The sequence below is a fragment of the Leuresthes tenuis genome, unplaced genomic scaffold, assembly GCF_036924035.1.
Source record: "Leuresthes tenuis unplaced genomic scaffold, fLeuTen1.0.hap1 SCAF_3, whole genome shotgun sequence".
Classification (NCBI taxonomy): Eukaryota; Metazoa; Chordata; class Actinopteri; order Atheriniformes; family Atherinopsidae; genus Leuresthes; species Leuresthes tenuis.
Genome location: NW_027325357.1, coordinates 3078122 through 3102112, shown reverse-complemented (window position 1 = coordinate 3102112; position 23991 = coordinate 3078122). Strand labels below are relative to the sequence as shown.

Genomic DNA, 23991 nt, shown 5'->3' with positions numbered 1-23991 from the left:
AAGAGCAGCTTTGGATATTACTGTAATGACTCAGACAGCTTAGCTGATTCAGACGTGAACACTGATACCTGAACACGACTGTAATGAACCGGCTCGAGCTGCAGACTCAGGCATCACCATTGTGGCTTAGACATTTCATTTCTGAGTGACCCAACTTTTTTTACTCAGAAAATTATGTGAGGACACATTCTTGGTGACTCTTAACATTTAACACTGAAATACTGAAGACTTTGGGCTCGACCTGGACTGGGGTTTAGTGACTTGACCTCGACACATTAACTATATATTCATGATTTTGAAGTGAATGTTGCCCATGTGTCATAGCCTCAAGATTCAGCCAACAGCAAGCAGCAGCCATTCCAACTCTACGGGGGGAAAAAAAAGCACATTAGGCTAATAGCGCACAATTATAGCGTCACAAGACGTGTTTAAGTAGTTACAACCACTATTAAAAGCAAATTACAGATATATTAGTCACTGTATGTAATACATTTAACATGATGCAGCATTTCAATGATAGTCACCATTTTCAAGGGGAATCAATAAAGTGCCGAAACTTTACTTTCACAGTTGCTACGAGCGATATTCTCTGTTCAGTGCTTTGGAGGAGCAGCTGAGGAGCGACCGCTGTCACCGTCATCAGGATAAAACCACTGACAATTTCAAGGCTAAAATACTTATCAAGACACTCTTCATCAGATGTTCCTGCCCCTATAGGAGATACTTCGACACGGCAGCAGGTTTTTTCTGTAATGCACAGCAATGGCATGTTGGAAAAACACTTAATTCCAAGTTTTACATTCAGAATATCACTAAAGTGATTGTATTATTAAAAAGAAATATGTCAATACTATGAATAAAAAGTACTTATATTTCTTGGGAATATTGCTGGGTATTTTAATCTATAATGATGTACTTTGTCAGATCATCTTGTCATATATGTAAAACTACTACGTAGTTACGTCCGTTGCTAAGCACTTCCTATCATCTACTTTGAGCTGTGGAAATTGATACTCTGACCCCCAGATCGGGTCTTTTGCGACTCAAACTGAGAACAAAACTGATAAAAGCTTGTCTACATTCAAAGGTTAAAGGTGGATAAAGATGCATCGTGCCACGATTTGTCACTATCGTTTAAAATAGCCTCATGCAGCCACAGCACAAAGAGCTAAGAGCGTAAGGCACACTAAACTGAGGTGTTTGGATGTGATGGGCGGCGTTATCTAACATCGAGTAGTTTTTCTTTTTTTCATTTCAGTTCTCAACTTTGTGACTAATTTACATCTGAAGAGACTTCTCAGTTTCTCGTGTATTGCCAAGTGTCAAATCTCCAGGATGACATCAGTGACTCCTCCAGCTAAGCACCTCCTATGCTCAGTTCTTGCTAAACTGGACATAATTTCTAAGTTTTTAACCTTTTGCTCCCATCAACTAGTTTTTCCTTTTTATTTCCTCCTCTCAAAGACATTTCTTTCTCCTCTACTTCTCCTCTGCCGTCACATTCTTCTTCTTCTTCTTTCCTTTCAGCATCATCATCTAATAAGACACCTCTTCATCAATCAGAGGTGTGTGTCCTGCTCCTCTTCGTCATCCTCAGTTGCTGCTTGATTGACAAACACCTGAAAAATAAATAAAGTGTTTATGATGTTCGTCATGGGACAGCAAATCATTTTTCTCTCCAATATCAATCATCCAATCACCTGCCAGCGACTGCTGTCCTCCCCGCCTCCTTCTCCCACCCCCGCGAGCCCGTTGGTGCTCGGCTTCTTCTCCCGCATCTCAGGCTGGCTGTCATTGGTCACGTCCAGTGTGGGGTTGTCATGGTAACCATTCTCCACAGAATGAAGCTCCTCAGCACGGTACTGAAATGTGACAAATGTTTATGCACCTCAGTGAACTTTTCAGTCCGTAACGCTGGTAAATTAACCCGAGAGAAGTAAGTTACCTCTAAGAGTTATTGGCTTAATGGACTGGCTTCAGCTGCCCTTTGGAGGATGTATTGCTCTTTATGCTCTTTTATTCAACTAAGAAACAGTAAAGGAACATAAAAACATCCTGTTTTCTGGAAAGGATGGGATGGTGGCGGTCTGGAATCGCAATATTTGAAAGGAAGAGATTCTACTTTGATTCTTCAGTTATTCAGTCCACATAAACTTAGGTGTGGAGTTCCTCAAGGCTCCATCCTGGGCCCGTCCTGTTTTCACTTTCTATGTTGCCTTTCGGGTCCATTTGAAGTGCCCCATATCTGATTTTATCAGTTTTTTTTTTTTTTAAATCAGACCCAGGCCACTTTCATATGTGGTCATAAATCGGATATATACCTGATGTTTGTCAAAGCAACCTCAGTCTGAACGGTAACGTCGCATTTCATCCGACTTTTACATCATTAAAGTGAGACGAACTTCACAATTCTGCGTCAGAGGAGGAGGGACACGGTGAAATAAATGTAAACAATGGACAAAACAAGCATGGCAAACACTCTTAATGGAGCTTGTAAGTGGAAAGAAAGTTTTTGGACTTAATTAAAATCCTCATAATTTTGTTGGCTCCGATTACACAACAACTTTAGAATTGATAAACACGCTGGCATGTGATCATATTTACTTCTGTAAGCGCAGCGTGTTGTGTGTGACGTCACATCTTCTTCTGTGCGTCGCTTTTAAATTATAATGTGAACAACCATGCAAAATTAAGCGTTAACACCTGCAGTGTGAATGTAGCCTCAGATGGGATAACAATCTCCATCCACAACTCAAGGATTCTCCAACCATTTTAACGCTTTCAACCTTCTGAAAATGCTTAATAACCATAAGTCATAGCACCATTCTCCTGAATGAACTGAATGTTTTGACATTTTAATAGCTTAAAATATGGAAGAGTACTTAAAGGGGAACTCTGAAGTGGTCCCAGTAGAGTGCCTGTGTAGAAATCCCTCCGTTAGCTCTCCTATAGCTGCAAGTAGCCACATAACAGCAGCTATGAGCTAACAGAGCTATAGCACACGTTCATTCATTCATTCTTCTTAAAGTATTGGTGAAATAAAGACAGATAATGCCTTATTTAGAGGCTGCATCCTCTACGCCACGTTCACTCCGTTATATGGATCTCCAGTTATCTAAATATCTTCCGAAGGACGCCGACTTTCTCCAAACTGTTCTTGGTGAGTAGATGAACGTATTTCATGCCAGAAATAAGGTCTAGGTTTAAAAGTTCCCCTTTAAGTGCCATTTTCAATAGTTTAGAGGAAACATTTAATTTCTGTTCTCCTCTGACTAAAGCCACGGTTCGTTATTTTACATTAAACATGAGGAGATGCGGAGACGGTGGTGTATATCAGAGGGTCGAGGGCTGCAGGCGTGTGTTTTGACCTACCATGGTCTTGGCTGCAGGCAGCCGCCTCTGCCAGCAGATGTATATGACTCCAGATGTGATGATGACCATGCAGATGGAGCCGATGATGACGAGAACCACAAAGAGTTTTCCGTAGTCGCTGCGTGTCTTTCTGGGCCGTGACTGACAGCTGTTGGCTGCGCTGTAGTTCTGGATGCCCACCTGACAAAAAGGCAGAGAGTCACACGTTTTGATTCCCAGCAGAACAAATATAATGTTAAATGTGGAACCAATCGCAGTAAATTCATTTGCTCTGTAAACATAGAGCTAGTCTCATTATAATTGTTGCTTTTTTCCTACAATAATCTTGGTAACTTGGTATCTTGGTAAGAGTTTCCTGCTGTATTAACGGTTTCTTATTGTTCTGCATGTGATTATTTCTGTGAAAAGAAACCTCAAATTAGCCTCAAATTGAACAGATTACAGGAGATGTTTTTGCTGTTGTTTCGTCAGGAACGAACAGTGTTGATGAAGGTAAAACATTTACGTATGTAATCTGATGTGGAAGAAATAAAATGAAATAAAATGAAAGAAAACGCTTCTGCACGGCATCGAGATACATTCTGTTTCTGTAAAAATAATTTGGATGGAGTAAAACAAATGCACTCTGGCTGCACTTGTACTCGCAGACCAGCAGAGAGATTTAAAAGAATCAGGTTAGCGCACCTTATTGAGGCTTTTCCTGATCTGCCCCAGCATGTCCAGCACATCTTGGGTGGCAATAACTCCTGAAAGACAACACGTTCAACACTGTTTAAACAGTCCAACGAGCCCACGTCTCTGCTTATTTAGTGGATGTAAGAGTGGATGTGACAGTATGCTCTCATTTAGTGCCAGAGCTTCATGAGCAGGACACTGAGCAGGTACTGCATCAACTCATCTGAGGACTTGAAAAATGAAAGATTGTTAACTTTCTTTCTCTCGTGACTGTGCATGTAAAGTCAGGTTAATATAGCAGTTCATTTAAAGCTCTTGCTCTTGTTGCTTTGGCTTCTTTTCAGAGTCAAAGTCTTTGGGTTAAACTGCTTCTGAATGGGCTGCACGGCTGTAAAAGGCTCCAGGCCACCGCACCCATGAAGACGATAAAGTGGAGAGTGGATGGATTTATCTCTGTTTCTCTGCAGGTTGCAGAAACGATTACAGTGTGTGTGTTTCTGTGTGTGTGTGTGTGTTTTACCCTGTCCAGACGCCACATTCATGAGCAGCTGGTGTTGCTGGTGTGTCGGTTTGCTCAGGTAGAGTACCCACGATCCTTCTGGGGTGTTCATTCTTCGAGCAAACACTCGCTCTATGATCTTCAACAACCGTACGCCCTGGACTGCACGAAACTCCTCCTGTTTCACACACACACACACATTTTTGTCCATGTTACTTGATTGTCCTTCTGGATGATGTCTGACATGTTGCTGTGACAACTGTTTTCTGTGCTGCTGCCATGGCAACAGATGCCGCAGTGGGGATCCCTCCTCTGTCGCAGCTCCACGCACAAAAGCAGACGACCTCCCGCTGTGTCTGTAAAACTCAGCGGGAGGTCTTCATCTCGCTCTGACCGAGGAAACTCTGGCTATTGTTTCAGTGACGGATGAAAACAGATGATTTTAGGGGGAGTAAATGGAGGATGCTGTCATATCTGAGCTGTTAGTTTCAGATCAAACACAAGGTCAAATTAAACAGAAGAGGGATTGAGAAGATAGAGTTACATACACAGCCAGCAGCCTTATGACCATCAGAATACTTTCCTTCTTTTGGAAAATTTTCGCGATATAAAGTTCTTTACAAGCATCCTGAATTAATCTATAAAATACCAGGAAAACAAGAAGTCGGTGCAGTAATTCTATGCTGTTGATTTATAGATGAAGATTTGATCCATACATGATGTTTCAGATGAATATGAGTCCTTGTACTTACACAGTTCAGGTTCTGCGTCATGTTAAGTATGACATAGCCCCGTCCAGCCAGTTCACTCCAGTTTAAACACACCACCTGAAACATTCACAGTCAGAAAAAAGCAGAAAGGTGCTTTTCAGTAACTTTAACATGTTTGGAAAGATTTAACGTATCTGTTTCCTATTCTTCCTGATCTCCGGACATTTCTTAAGGTTGATTTAAATGTACCTGCCGTGGCTCCTCCAGATTAGGGTCGAGCTCCGGCTCGGTGAAGCCGTTGGTGGGGGAAGGATCTGTGGTGAGGGGGATGATGTGTCTGATTCTTGTTCCTTCTCTTTCCATCTTTCTCCATTTCTCCTTCTCCACCTCTTTGCTTCTGTCTTCCAGTCCAAATCCTTAAGTGAAAGCAAACATTTAGTAGAGCCTCCAAACTCTTTATAGACTGACACTGATCACTCAGTAAAAGTGCATTCGTTACTTAAAGATTGGACACTTAATTCAAACTCCAGGATAGTGTTTTTTGGGGATGATAGAACATGTTATTAGGATTAAATGAACTGTATAAGGTTGGTTTCAGTCATATTTATTTCAAAGATTCCAGTTTGTTCATGTAAACAAAGAATCTTCCTCGCACACCAGAGTAAGCCATGGAGTTCCTCAGGGTTCTGTGCTTGGACCGATTATTTTCATTGCTATGCTGATGATACTCAGCTGTACTTGTATATGAAACCAAATTAAACCAATCAGTTGGTTTAATTTAAAGACATAAAGACCTGGATGAGTCAGAACTTTCTGCTTCTAAATTCAGACAAAACTGAAGTCGTTATCTTTGGACCTGAGCACCTCAGGGACAAACTGGCTTTATAATTACTCTAGATGGTATTTCCCTACAGTGAGGAACACTGGAGTTATTTCTGACCAGGATCTGTCCTTTGACTCACATATAAAACAGAGTTCTGATGAGATCTAACAGCAGAGATCATATTTTCCAGTTTTAGCTTCTCTTCACTGGCTTCCTGTTAAATTCAGGATAGAATTTAAGATTCTTCTCCTCACATATAAAGCTCTTAATGACCGAGCTCCATCACATCTTAAAGATCTCACAGTTGGATATTTCCCCAACAGAGCACTTTGCTCTCAGGCTGCAGGTTTCCTTGTGGTTCCCAGAGTTTCTAAAAGCAGAATGGGAGGCAGAGCCTTCAGTTATCAGGCCCCTAAAAGCAGAATGGGAGGCAGAGCCTTCAGTTATCAGGCCCCTAAAAGCAGAATGGGAGGCAGAGCCTTCAGTTATCAGGCCCCTAAAAGCAGAATGGGAGGCAGAGCCTTCAGTTATCAGGCCCCTCTCTGTGGAACTAGCTGCCAGTTTGGCTTCAGGAAGCAGACACCCTCTCTACCTTTAAGATCAGGCTGAAACTTTCCTTTCTGATAAAGCTTATAGTTAGGGATGGCTCAGGTGAGCCTGAAACATCCCATAGTTCTGCTGCTATAGGCCCAGCCTGCTGGGGGAGCTCCCATGATGCACCTCTCCTCCCTCTGACATCATTGCTGTCATTAACTTGTGTTTCTCTCTCTCAGCAGGTATCTCTGGCCTGGTGTTACGCTGCTTGTTGTCCCCTCTTTCCTGTCCTCTCAGCCCCAGCTGGTCCAGGCAGATGGACCCTTCCTGGTTCTGATGGAGGTTTCTTCCTGTTAAAAGGAGTTTTTTCTCTCCACAGTCGCCTCGTGCAGCTCAGGACGGGGGATTGGATCAGAGAGACGTTTCAGTGCAATCTGTTGGTTTCCTGAGCTAAGAAACTGTTTTAATTGTTTCTGTTTGAATTGGACTAATTTGAAATTGAATTAGTTGGATTATTATTGTATTACAGAAGTTTCAGTGCAATCTGTTGGTTTCTTTAGCTAAGAAACCTTTTTAATGGCTTTGTATGAACTAATTTGGATGTAATGAATTTGATTTGATTGGATTATAATTGTATTACAGTTAATTGGACTGTATCCTTGAGGTGCCTTCAGATGACACTTGCTGTGATTTGGTGCTGCATAGATAAAACTGAATTTAATTGATCAGTGCTCACCTTCTTGGCCGTCTTCACCCAGCTGCTCCTCTTCCTCCATACTCGGCTGCAGAGGCTCTCTGCTGGGAGCCAAGCCGACCTCCGGTGCAGTGGGATTCTGGGTAAATACACCCATGTGTGTCAGGCCTCTTTCTTCCTCCTCCTCCTCCGTCTCATCTGCAGCAACAATCCAGAGGTAAAAAATTATGCTCTTTCTTTTTGCAGATCAGTTTGTACCCTAGAAAGATTCAAACTAAATGTATGTTCATATATTTGTGATTGATTTTGGCTCCTGATAGATCTCCTTCCACACTGAGGAGCTGACTGAACCCTTTTCAGATACCTTTTGTGAAACTGCCCAGCAGCCCAAAGTCTGTGCCTGTGTCGGTCTCTGGGGTGGCGGTTCCCACAGAGGCTCCACCGGCGGCTGCAGCAGTGGAAGCAGCAGCAGATGTTGGGTGAGCTGTAGTGATGGAGGAGTGAAGGACTCCGTAGCCACTGGACTGAACGTCTTCCTCCCTCTCTCCCTCCCACAGTCCCCTTTCCAGAGGATCCACCTGCATGGCAGACATCAGGTTCAAAGCAGAGGACACGGTTCTGTAAGCTGCAGGTTTCAAATTCATGTTTGTTCTAAATTTCCTCAAAGCAATAACAGTCAGGTCATCATTAACCACATGAGAGAAGCTCCAAAGTAATTAAATGATACGCTGAATAATGTAAAAGTAAATTTACCATCACTGTTATGCTGGGCTCACACCAAACGATTTTCACAGTCCCAGACTAAAAACTGACAGTCTTTAGGAGTCTAACTGGAGTCTAACTGGAGTCTAACTGGAGTCTCGGCGCGCTCCCGTCATCTGGATCGTTAAATTTAAGGTGGTAATCTGCGTTAAATTTAAGGTAGTAATCTGCATGAAAGGTAATACCTCCAGTAGGTGTCCTTAGGCAAGACCCCCTTATCCTATCTGCTCTACCTGTAAGTCGCTTTGGATAAAAGTGTCTGCTAAATGCTAAATGCATAAACATAAACATAAATTTAAGGTGGTAATCTGCGTTAAGTTTAAGGTGGTAATCTGCAGTCAGCGACCGCGTTTCATACCAGTCTTTCCCTAGTCTTGGGTTCATATCAAACGTGTTTAATATTATCAGGTCGCAGTGACGTAACACAATCAACAGCCAATAGATGAGCTCTGACAGCATCAGAAACAGGAAAGCAGACAGTCAATAACAAACATGTCGGCGGACGTAGAAGAACGAGTGATATTCTGTGGCGTTTTCTCTTCTTTTTGTTGGGTTTTTCACTACAAACCACTGCACAGACCAGAGCAGCTGCAGCTAAAAGCTGCTTCTCCTCCATTTTTGTAAAACTTCTGCTGAGCATGATGGGAAAAAATCTAAAAAATCTAGTTGTATTCTTGTAAATAGTGACCCTACAAGTCTTTTTTGCTAGTCTGGGACTAAAAACTCTAAACTCTAGTCTTTATATGTGAGCTGATAGTCTTTCTAAGTCTTTTCTAAGTCTTCTGGTGTGAGGGGAGCATTAGTTATAAGAGCATTTTTTTAATGCTGTTAGAGTTATACGAGGCACAAGTTTACTATAAAGAGACGTCTGTAAATGTGCTCAGCATCACCTCACGATGCTCATGAACCAAAACTGTTGTTTGTGGGGTTTTGTCATATTTATTCTAGTTTATTCTCGGTTCTGTTTGAGTTCTGGTATTTAGTTTGAGCTTTATTCTTTATGCATTCTGTTTTAGGGTCTGTTCATGTCCTGTTTAGTTTCCCCAAGTCCTTCAGTCAGTGTCATCATGTGTTTAACCCTGTTTCTTCATGTTTCTCATTCATTTTAATTCCATGTATGTTCTGTTTAGTCTCTCATTACTTTCACTTGGTTTAGTTTTAGTTACTCAGTTCCTGCCAGTTCCAGATATCCTCAGCTGTCTCAGCCTTGTCGCTTGCACACCTGTTTCCAATTAATTACTCACCTGGCGTCACTTCACTCATCAACCCTCCCAGTATTTATGTCTCTGGTTCCCTCAGTCATTTGCAGTTTGTTAGTCTCTTACCCCACGGTTCTCCTGTCCTGTTCCTTCTTTGTACTTGTTTATTTCCTTGTTTCAAACCATCCTTGATTTGTTAAAAAAAAACATTTTTGGCTAATTAACTCAACTTTTCTGAACAAATGTCTCAAACCAACTCAGAACTTAACTTCTTAACTGCTGCTGTAAATAAAATTAATTCATAGTACCGTAGGTTAATCATAAAACAGAAAATAAATCCACTTTTTGTGTGATTTTATCATTGAGCCTAATAAATGTGTGAATTAATCTTTAATTCAATCATATCCTATATCATGTTATATATAATCAGTAAAGCACAAGTGGCTTCTTCCATTAAAGGCATCAACCATCGTTCTGTAAAGCTATTAAGCACTAAAAAGAAGTACTGCAGAAAGAGGTTAAAGCAAATAAATATAAATAAAGACTTTTTCTGTCTTTTATCGTTTGGTAACATCAAAACTAAAACGTCTCCATTTTCTGTGGTTCAAATGTAGCAGAAAATGGTAATTTACAGATGTTCCACAACATATTATATCAGTAAAACAAGGTAGCAGTATGGACTGTGCCAGAAAGGATTGTGACAGTCACAGCAGGGAGATAAGGAATCAATTCTGGCAGATATCATGTGACATAAGGATTCAGGTTTAAAATTGTGGATGTTTTTAAGAATAACTGATAACCCAGCTGATACGAGCCAACAGGAATCCCAAAGAGAAATTTAACACCAAGCAAATTATTTCAGTGCAGGTTTAGTAAGTGAGACCCAGATCACTTCAGATTTACTGCAATTAGTCCAGATGCAGCTGATTTTCCTACTTTGAGCTTTACCTTCTCATGTCCTGTTTAGTTTCCCCAAGTCCTTCAGTCAGTGTCATCATGTGTTTAACTGTTTGTTCATGTTTCTCATTCATTTTAATTCCATGTATGTTCTGTTTAGTCTCTCATTACTTTCAGTCCTTGGTTTAGTTTTAGTTACTCAGTTCCTGCCAGTTCCAGATATCCTCAGCTGTCTCAGCCTTGTCGCTTGCACACCTGTTTCCTATTAATTACTCACCTGGCGTCACTTCACTCATCAACCCTCCCAGTATTTATGTCTCTGGTTCCCTCAGTCATTTGCAGTTTGTTAGTCTCTTACCCCACGGTTCTCCTGTCCTGTTCCTTCTTTGTACTTGTTTATTTCCTTGTTTCAAACCATCCTTGGTTTGTTAAAAAAAACATTTTTGACTAATTAACTCAACTTTTCTGAACAAATGTCTCAAACCAACTCAGAACTTAACTTCTTAACTGCTGCTGTAAATAAAATGAATTCATAGTACCGTAGGTTAATCATAAAACAGAAAATAAATCCACTTTTTTTTTGTTATTTTATCATTGAGCCTAATAAATGTGTGAATTAATCTTTAATTCAATCATATCCTATATCATGTTATATATAATCAGTAAAGCACAAGTGTCTTCTTCCATTAAAGGCATCAACCATCGTTCTGTAAAGCTATTAAGCATTAAAAAGAAGTACTGCAGAAAGAGGTTAAAGCAAATAAATATAAATAAAGACTTTTTCTGTCTTTTATCGTTTGGTAACATCAAAACTAAAACGTCTCCATTTTCTGTGGTTCAAATGTAGCAGAAAATGCTAATTTACAGATGTTCCACAACATATTATATCAGTAAAACAAGGTAGCAGTATGGACTGTGCCAGAAAGGATTGTGACAGTCACAGCAGGGAGATAAGGAATCAATTCTGGCAGATATCATGTGACATAAGGATTCGGGTTTAAAATTGTGGATGTTTTTAAGAATAACTGATAACCCAGCTGATACGAGCCAACAGGAATCACAAAGAGAAATTTAACACAAAGCAAATTATTTCAGTGCAGGTTTAGTAAGTGAGCCCCAGATCACTTCAGATTTACTGCAATTAGTCCAGATGCAGCTGATTTTCCTACTTTGAGCTTTACTCTGTGCTTGTAATAATCAGTAACAAAGCAAAATATAGAATGATTTATTTATAGGCACAAACTGGGGCTTGGCTGAGTGTATTTTCTGTGATCATCTGAGAAAAGCGCAGTGAAACTTGTGTGTTATATGTTTGGGGTATTGGGTGTTTTTACCGACCTTTTTATAGAAAAGACAATTAATTATCAGAATCCTTAAAATATCAAACTTTAACATATTAAGCAGAGATATTTACAGTAATATAGCAGCATAAATATCAATAAAACTGGTGCAGACAAGCCACTCACCTCCAGGATCGGGGATCCACGATGCTCCTGTAGCCCAGAATCATGTGCCTCAGATGGGAAGGAACTGCTGGGCACTTTGGAGCTGGTTGGATGGAAAGATGAAGTGTAACCTGCATAATATAAATGTAAAAGTAAAAAACATTTTATACTTTTTGTGAGTCTTCTGTCACAAGGTTTTGACAATGTACTATTGTCAAAAACAGGAAATGTGCAGAAGTTGTACAGAACAAATATGGCTAAAATTATGTGATATAATGCATTAGGAGTTTAGTGAGCTAAGGTTTCTGCATATTAGAAAATTAACAGAAAAGTGAGGTGATTTCTTTTCTTTATGTTCCATTGAGGTTCCAGTGTGCAACACTTAGCCTAATCAGAAAAATTACAAAACTAATAGCTCATTTTATTAATGTAGAATTGTGTGAAAATACTTGTAAACTAAGTTAGAAAGTTAACTTTAAACTGTTATGTAGCTGAGGCAACATGCTAAACTAACAAAGTAATTTCTGTTTAAATTAGCATAGCTACAAATTAGCAACTGACAGAAATTCTATTCCGTTAGCTAGCATGCTAGCTAGCATTTACCATTCACAACTGTAATTGTTAGCTTACCTAAATAAGTTATTCATTTGTATTAGTGACAAGATTCTATATTTAACTTATCTCTTTTTATGATGATATTTTATTGTGCTTTGAGTGGAGAAAAAAAACAGAATATCAACAGGAATCCAAACAAATTACATTTTAAATGATGAATGCTAAACACTGCTATCTCAGTTGACCTTTGAGTCTGTAAATAATTTGGTACATAGACTAACTCAGGGTATGTGTGTCATCAATAACTTCCACATGATGTGAATGTAGGATCACATAAAGCAAGCATTTTACTGTGTTTGTTGTCATTGTTTAACACTTAGCATACTGTTGTTTGCCAATTAGCTTAAACACAAAGTAAGGCCCGAGGGAGAAGGAATATATGGCGTTTTACAGGTATTCGATTTTAATTCAACAAATTAAAAGAGAGAATAACTAAAGTCAGGGACCATGAATACACAGCTCTGACTTCAACTTGTCATGTGATTTGTTGTGATGGAGGTTGGATTCTGCTTTGTGCCAGCCCTTTTATTCCTTTTGCTTTGTTTACTTCTTACCTGTGCTCCAAATTCCCAAATTTGTTGCTTTTGTTTTTATTTGTTTTCTTTTCTTTTGGTCAAACAGCTCAGCTGACTTTTGAGTCAGCTGAGGTGGTTCATGTATCTGATCTCCTGGTAGAACATGCTGGAGGTAAAATATATCCTTTCTAGCCTGGGAAAACCTTAAGTAACCTTAAGGAGGAGCTGGAGAGTGTTGTTGGGGAGAGGGATGGATCGATGGGCAAACTTCAAAACAAGTCTTACTGAAAAGTGGTTCATACAGTCATGGATAAATGGACCAACTAATGCTACACACACACCAGAAGACTTTAGAAAAGACTCTGAAAGACTATCAGCTCACATCTAAAAACCAGTGTTTAGAGTTTTTAGTCCCAGACGAGCCTCAGACTAAAGATTTTACAAAGTGTGAATCTTGTAGGGTCACTATTTACAAGACTACAACTAGATTTTTTAGATTTTTTCCCATCATGCTCAGCAGAAGTTTTACAAAAATGGAGGAGAAGCAGCTTTTAGCTGCAGCTGCTCTGGTCTGTGCAGTGGTTTGTAGTGAAAAACCCAACAAAAAGAAGAGAAAACGCCACAGAATATGGGCACGGACAGTCCATTTCCACCTGCTGGTCGCTCGTTCTTCTACGTCCGCCGACATGTTTGTTATCGACTGTCTGCTTTCCTGTTTCTGATGCTGTCAGAGCTCATCTATTGGCTGTTGGTTGTGTTACGTCACAGCGACCTGCGATAATATTAAACACGTTTGATATGAGCTCAAGACTGGGGAGAGACTGCAGATTACCGCCTTAAACTTAACGATCCAGATGACGGGAGCGCACCAAGACTGTCACTTAGACCCCTAAAGGCTCCAGTTAGACTCCTAAAAACTCCAGTTAGACTCCTAAAGGCTCCAGTTAGACTCCTAAAGGCTCCAGTTAGACTCCTAAAGACTCCAGTTAGACTCCTAAAGACTCCAGTTAGACTCCAGTTAGACTCCAGTTAGACCCCTAAAGGCTCCAGTTAGACTCCTAAAAACTCCAGTTAGACTCCTAAAGGCTCCAGTTAGACTCCTAAAGGCTCCAGTTAGACTCCTAAAGACTCCAGTTAGACTCCTAAAGGCTCCAGTTAGACTCTTAAAGACTCAGTTTTTAGTCTGGGGCTGTGGAAATCGTTTGGTGTGAGCCCAGAATAACCCACAGTCTTTGCATTCCTTCCCTCATCCTGCTCTCAATACATTGGTGATCTCACAGGCTTTTGTCTGCCCAGACTGAATGTTTAACTTTGACATATTTGGCAAGAAAAATGTTGGATTCAAAATGATTATTGTGATCTGTGATATGTTTCTGAAAGGCACAAAAGAGACAAATGTGAGGATTTCTACTAACCGATCAGAGCATCCAGGTCTGGTGTTGTGTGGTTGACCTCCAAGACGTCTAGGACACCATGTTTGGATGTGCCTCCTTCCTTTTCATCTTCCTCTTCTCCGGTGTCCCCCTCCCTTCTTTCTCTGTCTTCCCCTGTGTATTTCTCCCACTCGTCCTCCCCTCCTCTTCTCTCCTGGTCCTCTCTGTCCTCCGTGTCCAGTCCATAGAAGCCTGAAGCCTCCTGCGAGGCATCGCCAGCTCCCGGCCCACCAAAGAGCTCCATCTCTGCATCAGTGGATTCTGGATGTCCCCTGGGGCCTCCTGCATCCTGGGGGGTTGCCAGATGAACCATACGCTGCAAGTGGGAAGACATTAAAACAAACAAATTACCTACTAGATTCAGAACATTGCAATCTTAAATCTTTTGGATAAAAGGAGCTAAAGGCCTGATTTAAGCTCATTCCTCACCTCCATCTCATCCTCCACATCCATGCTTTCATCCACAGCAGCATGGATCCTGGCTACATCCTGGTTTGCAGGGGGTGGTTTGCTCAGCTGGGAGGAGTTAGCTGACTCCATCTTGGCCTGTGCACGGGAGGTTTCGTGGACCTCCGGCCAACCCATATCATGAACCAAATTAGGCTGGGCTCGCACTAACTCGCTGACTGAGTGGCGTTTGGTTCTGACTAATTCCTGGATGAGATGTTGGCCTTCATCCTGGAACTGCGGAGCCACCAGAGGACTGAGGGGTATGACGCGCTGGGAGGAACCCAGTTTGAGGGCTTCACAGCTGGTCAGAAGAGCTACGAGAAAGAGAGAAAAGGCACTTTTATGTGGAAATGTCTTCAGATATTGATGTGCTGTGATGCTTCTCAGGTCCTAGCCCTCCCCTCCTGATAAACTGATCCAGCCTATCATAGCTCAGGATCTGTCATTACACCAGGATTTTGTGTAGGCCACAGACTTTTGGTGATCTCAGTGTTATTTGTTGGGTATCTGTATGTAAATCCTTACTTAAGTTGAAATATTTTCCCTTCTCTTTAAAGGGGAACTCCGGTATTTTTAAACCTGGACCTTATTTCTGGCATGAAATACGTTCATCTGCTCACTGAGAACAGTTTGGTGAAAGTCGATAACTGATAACTGGAGATCCATATAACGGAGTGAACGGGGCTTAGAGGATGCAGCCTCTAAATAAGGCATTATCTGTCTTTATTTCACCAATTAACTAACTACTAATTAATTTATCACAATTTATAATATATCCACAAATCAGCCATTATAGGAATGATCTGTGGGTTTCCAGGTCTCTGAAAATCCTTTTCAGTCTTGTTTACTGATCTTTAATTAATGACTGAGAGTCAGAGGGCTGTTGGGTCAGGAATATACTTGCGTTTGACTACAGATACGTGTTTATTCTGCGTCTGAAGGGCAAAATAACAACTTTATTATTCTGCACTCATGTAAAAAACTTCGTAACTAAAACAAAGTTCACGAAATAATTAAAGGTAACCAAACAATTAACAAACTGTTGGCCTCGGTTCAGAATCATATTTAAGTTCAGGAAGCAAAAAAAAAGTCTCTGTTCATATAATTTTTGTTCATTCTTCCATCGACAAATGTGTGTTTTAGTCTGGATGGTGCCTGGTTTCTCTGGTGTGCCCCCTTGTGGAATCATCTTGTAACTACACAGATGAATACATGAACAATTATCCTCAATGGATTAAGTTCCTGATGTGAACGTGTGATTAAAAAGCGGCTATATTCCTGCTTTAGACTACATACCGTCTGAAAAACACGGCAGTTAATCAATAATCAGTATTTAACAGCAAACTTGATGTGATTTATCCTAAATTTTAGACTAAACGCCGAATTATGTGTAAAATTTGCAGTTTTGCTGTTAAATGCATAAATATGACATCAATAATCTCCTTTCCCTTGATCAAATGAACCTCTCAAAGTTAATCACCTGCAATTAAACCTTTATAAACTGTTAATAAATTATTATATGAGCGAATATACGATAAAATGACGACCTGTTAGAGGTGAAATCAAACAAGTTTACAGGCAAAACATGAGTCAAAGTCAGCTGAAATGAAGGGTTTGTCAAAGGCAGAATCCAGGAAAAAACTACTCTAACATGAGCAAAATAAAAGGAAAAAAACAGGAGCAAGAAGAGGTCAAAACACAGAGAAATGAGTGAGGAAATGTGTAATCACTGAAACTTAAGAGGCAAACACAGGAAGAAAAGTAACGAAAATCAAACCAGGACAATATTAATTAATACAAGTATGGTTTTAATCCAGAAGCTGATGGTAAAACACTCAATCTGAACCTAAAAAGAGGATTCAAGCTCAGGTTTTGGTCTCATTAGCGGCTCAAATGGTCGTAAATAACCAACCTTATATGTGAATTACACGCTTTTATTCATTAACTCCCTTCATTCATCTGAATTTCAAACTTCCAGCCAAACATTCATCCCTAATTCATCACTAATCCCAGACGGAGGAGCAGAGCCCTGCTCTGTGGTCCTCGTCACGTCTTCCTCGCCGCTCGCTGTCTGGGGCCACAGATGGCCGTCTGACCTCAGAGGCTGACCGAGCAGATTATGATATCATGTCCAACATGTCTGAAACACGTCGGCAGCATCTTAAGCTCTGACCCAACAGTAAACCCCCCCCCCCCCCCCCCCCCCCAAAGTCTAAGGACACACGGCTCCATCCGTTCCTTCCTCCTGATTCTGGTTCATTTCAAGCTTATTTCCTCCTTCCTCCTGATTCTGGTTCATTTCAAGCTTATTTCCTCCTGATTCTGGTTCATTTCAAGCTTATTTCTTCCTTCCTCCTGATTCTGGTTCATTTCAAGCTTATTTCCTCCTGATTCTGGTTCATTTCAAGCTTATTTCTTCCTTCCTCCTGATTCTGGTTCATTTCAAGCTTATTTCTTCCTTCCTCCTGATTCCGGTTCATTTCAAGCTTATTTCCTCCTGATTCTGGTTCATTTCAAGCTTATTTCTTCCTTCCTCCTGATTCTGGTTCATTTCAAGCTTATTTCTTCCTCCTGATTCTGGTTCATTTCAAGCTTATTTCTTCCTCCTGATTCTGGTTCATTTCAAGCTTATTTCTTCCTCCTGATTCTGGTTCATTTCAAGCTTATTTCTTCATTCCTCCTGATTCTGGTTCATTTCAAGCTTATTTCCTCCTGATTCTGGCTCATTTCAAGCTTATTTCACTTTTGATGTTGAAAACACAACAATCAGCTGTTGTATTTGCTTCTGGTGCCTTTTCTGTACCTTTATGAAGTCCTCAATGTGGTTCAACTCAGAATACTCACAGTAATCACAGTTTATTTCACCACATAAAGCAAACTAAATGTCTGAAGAGTCGTTTAGGCAGATCCTTACGTAGGTTTTCATCCACTGATAATAATTTGCTAAATTAGATCAAATAAAACAACACACAACAGGAGGAAAAGTTATAGAAACAATAATAATAATGAGACAAAGTGCAGTGGAAAAGGATAAATCACTATTAATCACTATTAGTCACTAATAGCAACATCAGCTGTTCATATCTGCTCTGGCAGAGGATGGAAATACAGATTAATCCACATTTTCCTTAACATTTACTTTTTTATCCACATTCCTGGACCTGAAACTGCTTTTGAGGCTGAGATACCGCAGTTCACGACTTTAGTTTCCAGCCGTGCACGCCGACGTTTTAATGCACGATCGGTTCACATCTATGTGGGCTTTGATGGCTTCTTACAACGTGCCATAAAAATCCACGTGCATGGCTGTGCACGTGCAAGGCAAAAGGCTTGTTTTAATACCCGTGGTGTTACATCAAAGAACTGGAGGAGGAGCAAAAAACATGAAGTTCTCCGGCGTTACTGAGGGTTTAGTTCAGGCTGATGTGTTGCAGCCCAACCCAACCTGACTGGTGACCATCACCAGATTTATTACAACTCATCCTGAGGGGGGCATGGACTTCTGAGCCAAACTTCAGGACAATCCATCAGACGGTTGCTGAGATAATTCACTTTCAAGCTCAGAAATCCATCCATCTTCTAGCCCCGCTGGGGGGGCTGGAGTCTATCCCAGAGGTCTTCAGGCGAGAGGCGGGGTCACCCTGGACGGGTTGCCAGTCCATCACAGGGCCAGACAGAGACAAACGCTCACACTCGCTCCTAAGGACAGTTTTAGAGACACCATTTAACCTGACAGCATGTTTTTGGAGGGTGGGAGGAAGCCGGAGAACCCGGAGAGAACCCACACATACATGGGGAGAACAAGCAGCCTCCACACAGAAAGGCGCCGGCTGGGATTCGAACCTGGAACCATCTCGCTGTGAGGCGACGGTGCAAAAAATTCACCAAAATGTGTTTTACTGAGCAAACCTGTAGTCAGAAAAATCCAAATGAACAAAAACCATGAGACTGAGACAGACTGAAGGAAGGAGAGCTATAAACACTGGGAGGGTTGAAGAGTAAATGGTGAGAGATTAAAGGGAAAAAGCTGTGAACAGAGACCAAGACGGCTGAGGAATCGAGAGGTAATGAGAAGAAAAGAGAACTTTAAACCAAACCAGCGACTGAAGGTCAGCAAAGACTGGAGAGAAACAAACAGAGTTCAACACACAATGACACTAAAACAGAATAAAACTCAAACAAAACACCTGAACTGAGACCAAAAACCAAAGCAACAGAAAACTGAAGTGAACACAACATGAGGAACCAGAATATAAACACCTGCCAACTAAAGCCCGACAGCTGGTGCAGGAAAAGGCCACAGACTGGTCAAATTCATCTTCTGGGGACCCCGAAAAGCCTAAATCTCTACATGCAGCGACTCATCAACACATATGTTTTAATTCATGTGAGAACAAGCAATAAAGAGAGGAACTAAAGAGTCCAAATGCTGAAGATCTGTGATGTTTAAGGAACTAAACGGTGCCGGCTGTTTGCTGGAATCCAAACGCATCTCCTGAGAAAGTGTTCGGCTTCACAAAGTGTTTCCACGAGAGATCAGTGGCCTAAAAAATGTCCTTCGAGCTGTGAATCGATGATCCGAGCAGCTCCAAGGATGGAGAGAAGTCTCACAGAGGATGGAAGGAGGATGGAAGGAAGGATGGAGGATGGAAGGAAGAATGGAAGGAAGGATGGAAGGAAGGATGGAAGGAAGGATGGAGGATGGAAGGAAGGATGGAGGATGGAAGGAAGGATGGAAGGATGGAAGGAAGGATGGAGGATGGAGGATGGATCCCTTTCTGTCTTCTGTTCATTTGTTTTTGACTTTATAACTTTGTTTTGTGTTTTTTTTTTAATGTAAATGTTTCCCTAAAATGTTTTTTTTTGGCTAAAATGTAATTTTTTTTATGTGGATTTGTTTCCTAAAATCTGAATTTGTTTTTAAAGATTAAAACATGTTTTTAAAAAATACATTTGTCTCCTCAAATTTCACTTGTTTCTTAAAATATTAATTTTTAAAAAATTTGTTAGTGTTTTTTTCTTAAAATTTTAATTTTTTAAATGTAAAATTTTTCATTTGTTAATGTTTTTATTAAAATGTTAATTTTTGTTTTATTTGTTAATGTGTTTTTTATTAAAATGTTAAATTTTTTTAATTTGTTAATGTTTTTTCTTAAAATGTAAATTTTTTTATTTGTTAATGTATTTTGCACTTCTCAGCCACCGTAGAAGCTGAGTCAGGCTGGAGTTTGGAGCAGCTATAAGTAACATTTCACTGTAACTTTAATGAACTGAACGGTTATTTGCGCTCGTGTTTAAGCTGCGACTGTGAGGACCAAAAGGACCCAAAAGGACCCAAAAGGACCAAAAGGATCCAAAAGAACCAAAAGAACCCAAAAGAACCCAAAAGAACCAAAAGAACCCAAAAGAACCAAAAGAACCAAAAGAACCAAAAGAACCCAAAAGAACCAAAAGAACCCAAAAGAACCAAAAGGATCCAAAAGGAGCCAAAAGGAGCCAAAAGGACTGGTTTTGTGTTTGGCATGAAGCCAACGTTAATTTGGCAGTTTTATTACGTGTTATTTGACTAAAATGCTTATTGATCTCCCTCTACTTCAGTATTTCTGTAGTTTTATTGAACAATCTTTCAGTTTTTTTAATCTTTCTGTCAGGTTTTATGTTAAGAAAAGAAAAATGACGACTTAAATAAAGCATTTTTTAAAAGGTTATCTTTAAAAATTTCTCTTAGGTTTGATTAGGATTCAGTTTGATTTATTGATGGTGGGTTTACCTCCAGATGGTTAAAGTTACCCCAAACCTGGGGCAAATGTTTTCAGAACTCCATTAATTCTGATTATTTATTGATTAGACACATCCTGGAATATGGTTTCATGTTGGTTTTCTTTATTTTGACAGACTTTTTGTCATTATTTCGGTTAGATTTAACACTTTTCTTGTAAACTCCTTTATTTGGGGTCATTGTGGTGGATGTAAACGTCTCTAAAAGCTGCAGAACTCACAGCTGATGAAGTCTGACGGGACGTTTTCCTCTGCAATGAACAGCATGTTCCAGGCGGGTTGAACTTAACCCCCAAATCTCCATGTTGTAACACCCCTGAGATCGGATTATAAGAGGCTACAACCCTCCCCCAAATCCACCTCAGCCTCCCAGGAGAAACAAGAGAGATCCTTCACACATTCATCTCCTTCCCTCTTTAATTAGACATCTCCTAAATCTTTAATAATTAGTGTTTTCTTACCTCCTAAATCTGTAAAAACAGTGAGCTCTTAACTCTCCACAGCTTTTAAGTCCGTTTAGCCTCCAAATTTCACCAGAAACAGCAGGAATGTGTCTTCAGACAAAAGAATGAATCCAATAAACAACCAGAGAAACTTCTGGAAGTTCAAACATGAGCAGATTCTCATAAACCGATGCTCTTCACCAAATCAGCAACCAATAAAATACGAGCTGAAATAACATTAAAATGCATTTAATCAAAAGTTCTGAGGAAAATTAGGCTTATCTGTAATAAGTGAGCGGGTTGGAAAACTGCACCAATGAGCCTTTCCTCTATTCTGAGGATTAACTGGACTGTTAACTGAAAATATTTGTTGTTTTCTGATATTTTCAGGATGAAACGATGAACCAGCAGACCCATCAACAATGAAAATATGTGCAGCTGCAGCCCTATATTGACATTCAGCCATTTGTTTGGGTAATTCATGCTGTTACTCTCCAGCTTTTTCCCTCTCATTCGATCATTTGCTGTTTTTCTTTGTCTCAAATCATTTTATTTTGTTGTTTTTTGTGGTCGGTTTTAAAGAAAAGCAACAAAAAGACGTAATCCTGCGAAAAATCCACCAAATCTGAAAGTCTTGATTAGATTTCTCTCAATTATAATGAAGGATTATCCAATAAAGACAGTGAAGCGTTGTTTTGGTTCATCCTTTATCAGAAAACGTGCCTCAGTTGCACCCATGACGATGCAGGACCGCTAATGGCCTGAATCAGCAGAAGTCAAACTAACTTGGATCCCGCTGGAGATAAAGATGAAGATGATGATGCTTCCTGCCTGCTGTGTGTGTGCGTGCGTGTGTGTGTGTGCGTGTCAGACACTGCAGTGTGTGTCTGCTGACAGCCTCCTGCATCCACTTTGTTTCATTAAAACACCGCCTGCAGGCTGCTGGCTACACCCTGATTTATAACCTTAATAATAGTGATATATGAGCATAAAACGTCTTTTTAACATCACTGTTAGGAGTTAGAAGTTGCATTTAGTGCTCAGGGCTGAGTTTATCTTCCTGTCTGATGTTTTTCAAAGTCTCCAAAGATGTTTCTGCTTCATCATTTCCGGAGGGGTCTGTGTTCTTCTTGTAAAAAGGTGCTTTTAACACAAAAATGTTGCCTGACTGCTGCTGTTTGTGGTCAGGGCGGGATGGAGGGATGGGACGGGGACAGAAATAAAAGACTCACCCGTCAGTGTGATGAAAAGCAGGCCCGGCATGTCTGCTGCAGTGCTCCCCGCCTCCGCTCTGCTCGCACAGATATCAGCTGCAGATGCTCCCTGGGTGTCAGTGAGGAAAACGCCGCCTTCACGGCCGCCTCATGTCCCGCTGGAGAGCAGGTTCACCGGCTAACAGCCCACGGACACGCGGACGGACAGACAGACAGACGGGCTGCGTGTGCAGGGAGAGCTGCGGTCAGTCCACAATCTGATCCGCTGCTGCGGCACCGACGCTGGAAGCAGGAGTGTTGCGGCTGCCTGCTGTTCCTACTTCTGGCCGCTAGGCGTCGCAGCAGCCAATTGAATCCTTTACTTTACTGATGCGTTCAGGTGCTGCTCGTAAATATATCTTAATTACTTTCCCGTATAAAAATGTGTAAAACATATCAAATATATAGTGAAAACGGTTCAAACGAGCCGTTAATTAGGAAATGAACACATCAAAACTGTCAAGAAAGCTATATTATTGCAAATTTTTCAAAGATAGTCCACAGACACGTGGAAAAGTTATTGATTTGACGACAGATGGTGACAAACGTGAAATAAAACAGATTTTTTACCATCTCGCAGGCGATTCTGGGTCCCCGAATGTAAACTAATTTGTTCCTGCTTCAATCTTTCTTTAGGCTCATGGGTTGGGTCATTGTTTTTTAGTTTTTCTCTCCATATATTTCATTTCACTGTACATTTATTTTATGTGGATAATAAAATATAATGCTGTGTGTGGGGAATGTGCCCCCAGTGAGGGAGAATTTTAATATTTGCTTGTGTTTATCAGTGTGATGGGAGCTTAATGTCCAAAATTTCTCAAAGGGAACATAAAGTGTATCATGTTATATAATTTGTTCTGTTGGTTTTTGATGAAAAACATGTTTATGGAGCTGCTCGGTGGTTCTGATCAGCACAGCGAACCTAGAGAGAAAGAAAAGAGTTTTTACATTTGACAAGAAAGAAAATATGTCTGTAAGATCTATATGAGAAACACAAAGAACATATTAAACCACCAACTTTATCTTCCTGAGTTCATAAAATCTGCTAAAAACAACCGAATGTAGAACTTTTTCTGTTCTATGGGAGCAAATATGTCCTCATCACATTTTTATTGTATTTACATTTTACTTCAGGGACAAAATGGAAAGATGATCCATCTCATCTTTACTTTATTACTAAAAATCAACCAGCCGGTGGTCCTGAATCAGATTGAACGGGTGAAGAAAACAGACAGACGGCTGGAAATCAGTCAGATTGGAAGTCTGTGCTTTGCATTGTTGGTATTTTGTGTCATTATAGACTCAATCAGGTCTTTTCCTCAAACACAGACACATCTAACTTGTCTTAGAGCCTAAAAAGGAATATTACACCTCAAATTTAACCACTGTTGCTGCTCATCTGAATCAAATTACAGTTGTAGGCTTCAGCTGAAAGAAAAGGGACAAACTGAGATGTACAGAGAACCAAGAAGACATTAAACTGCCCACTTTAGTTTCCCCGCTTATTAAACTTACTTCAGACTGCTTTGAGACAGAAAATAGCCAAGAGTTGTTCAACAAATTCAGGTTTATTATCAGAACATTAAGAACTTTGTGGGTTTCTTTTCATTATCAGTCGCCTCTAAAAATGAACACAGAGCAGAAAAGGCTTCAAATATAAACATCTACAGTCAGAAAAAAAGGTAAATGTGACAGAAATCCAGATGAAGAGAAGCAGGAAGTCGCATCTCTTCAAAAACATGTACATTTATTTACAAGGAAGAATCCATCTCAACTCATTTAATCTCCAGACACCAGAATAATCCTGCTGAAGCTCTGCTGAGGGGCTTTGGGAGAACAGAGCATCTCAAACTCCAACAGAAATGTTTCTGCAGTTAAAACGTCCTTCCATGGC

At 40.4% G+C, this 23991-nt stretch overlaps 2 protein-coding genes across 2 annotated transcripts in view; both read right to left on the bottom strand.

Moving 5' to 3' along the window:
* The window catches only part of LOC140302914 (uncharacterized), a 163421-nt gene that overhangs the window by 29084 nt on the left and 110346 nt on the right, over positions 1 to 23991 (bottom strand). The window lies entirely within an intron of this gene.
* podxl2 (podocalyxin-like 2) lies at positions 173 to 22347 on the bottom strand. Its single transcript, XM_072381432.1, has 13 exons — positions 22077 to 22347; positions 14603 to 14937; positions 14156 to 14489; positions 11632 to 11741; positions 7672 to 7885; positions 7350 to 7505; positions 5506 to 5672; positions 5299 to 5373; positions 4568 to 4724; positions 4057 to 4118; positions 3373 to 3552; positions 1701 to 1862; positions 173 to 1619 (listed from the first exon to the last, which is right to left on the bottom strand). The coding sequence occupies exons 1-13, from the start codon at positions 22105 to 22107 to the stop codon at positions 1560 to 1562; spliced, it is 2043 nt and encodes a 680-aa protein (XP_072237533.1). The 5' UTR covers positions 22108 to 22347; the 3' UTR covers positions 173 to 1559.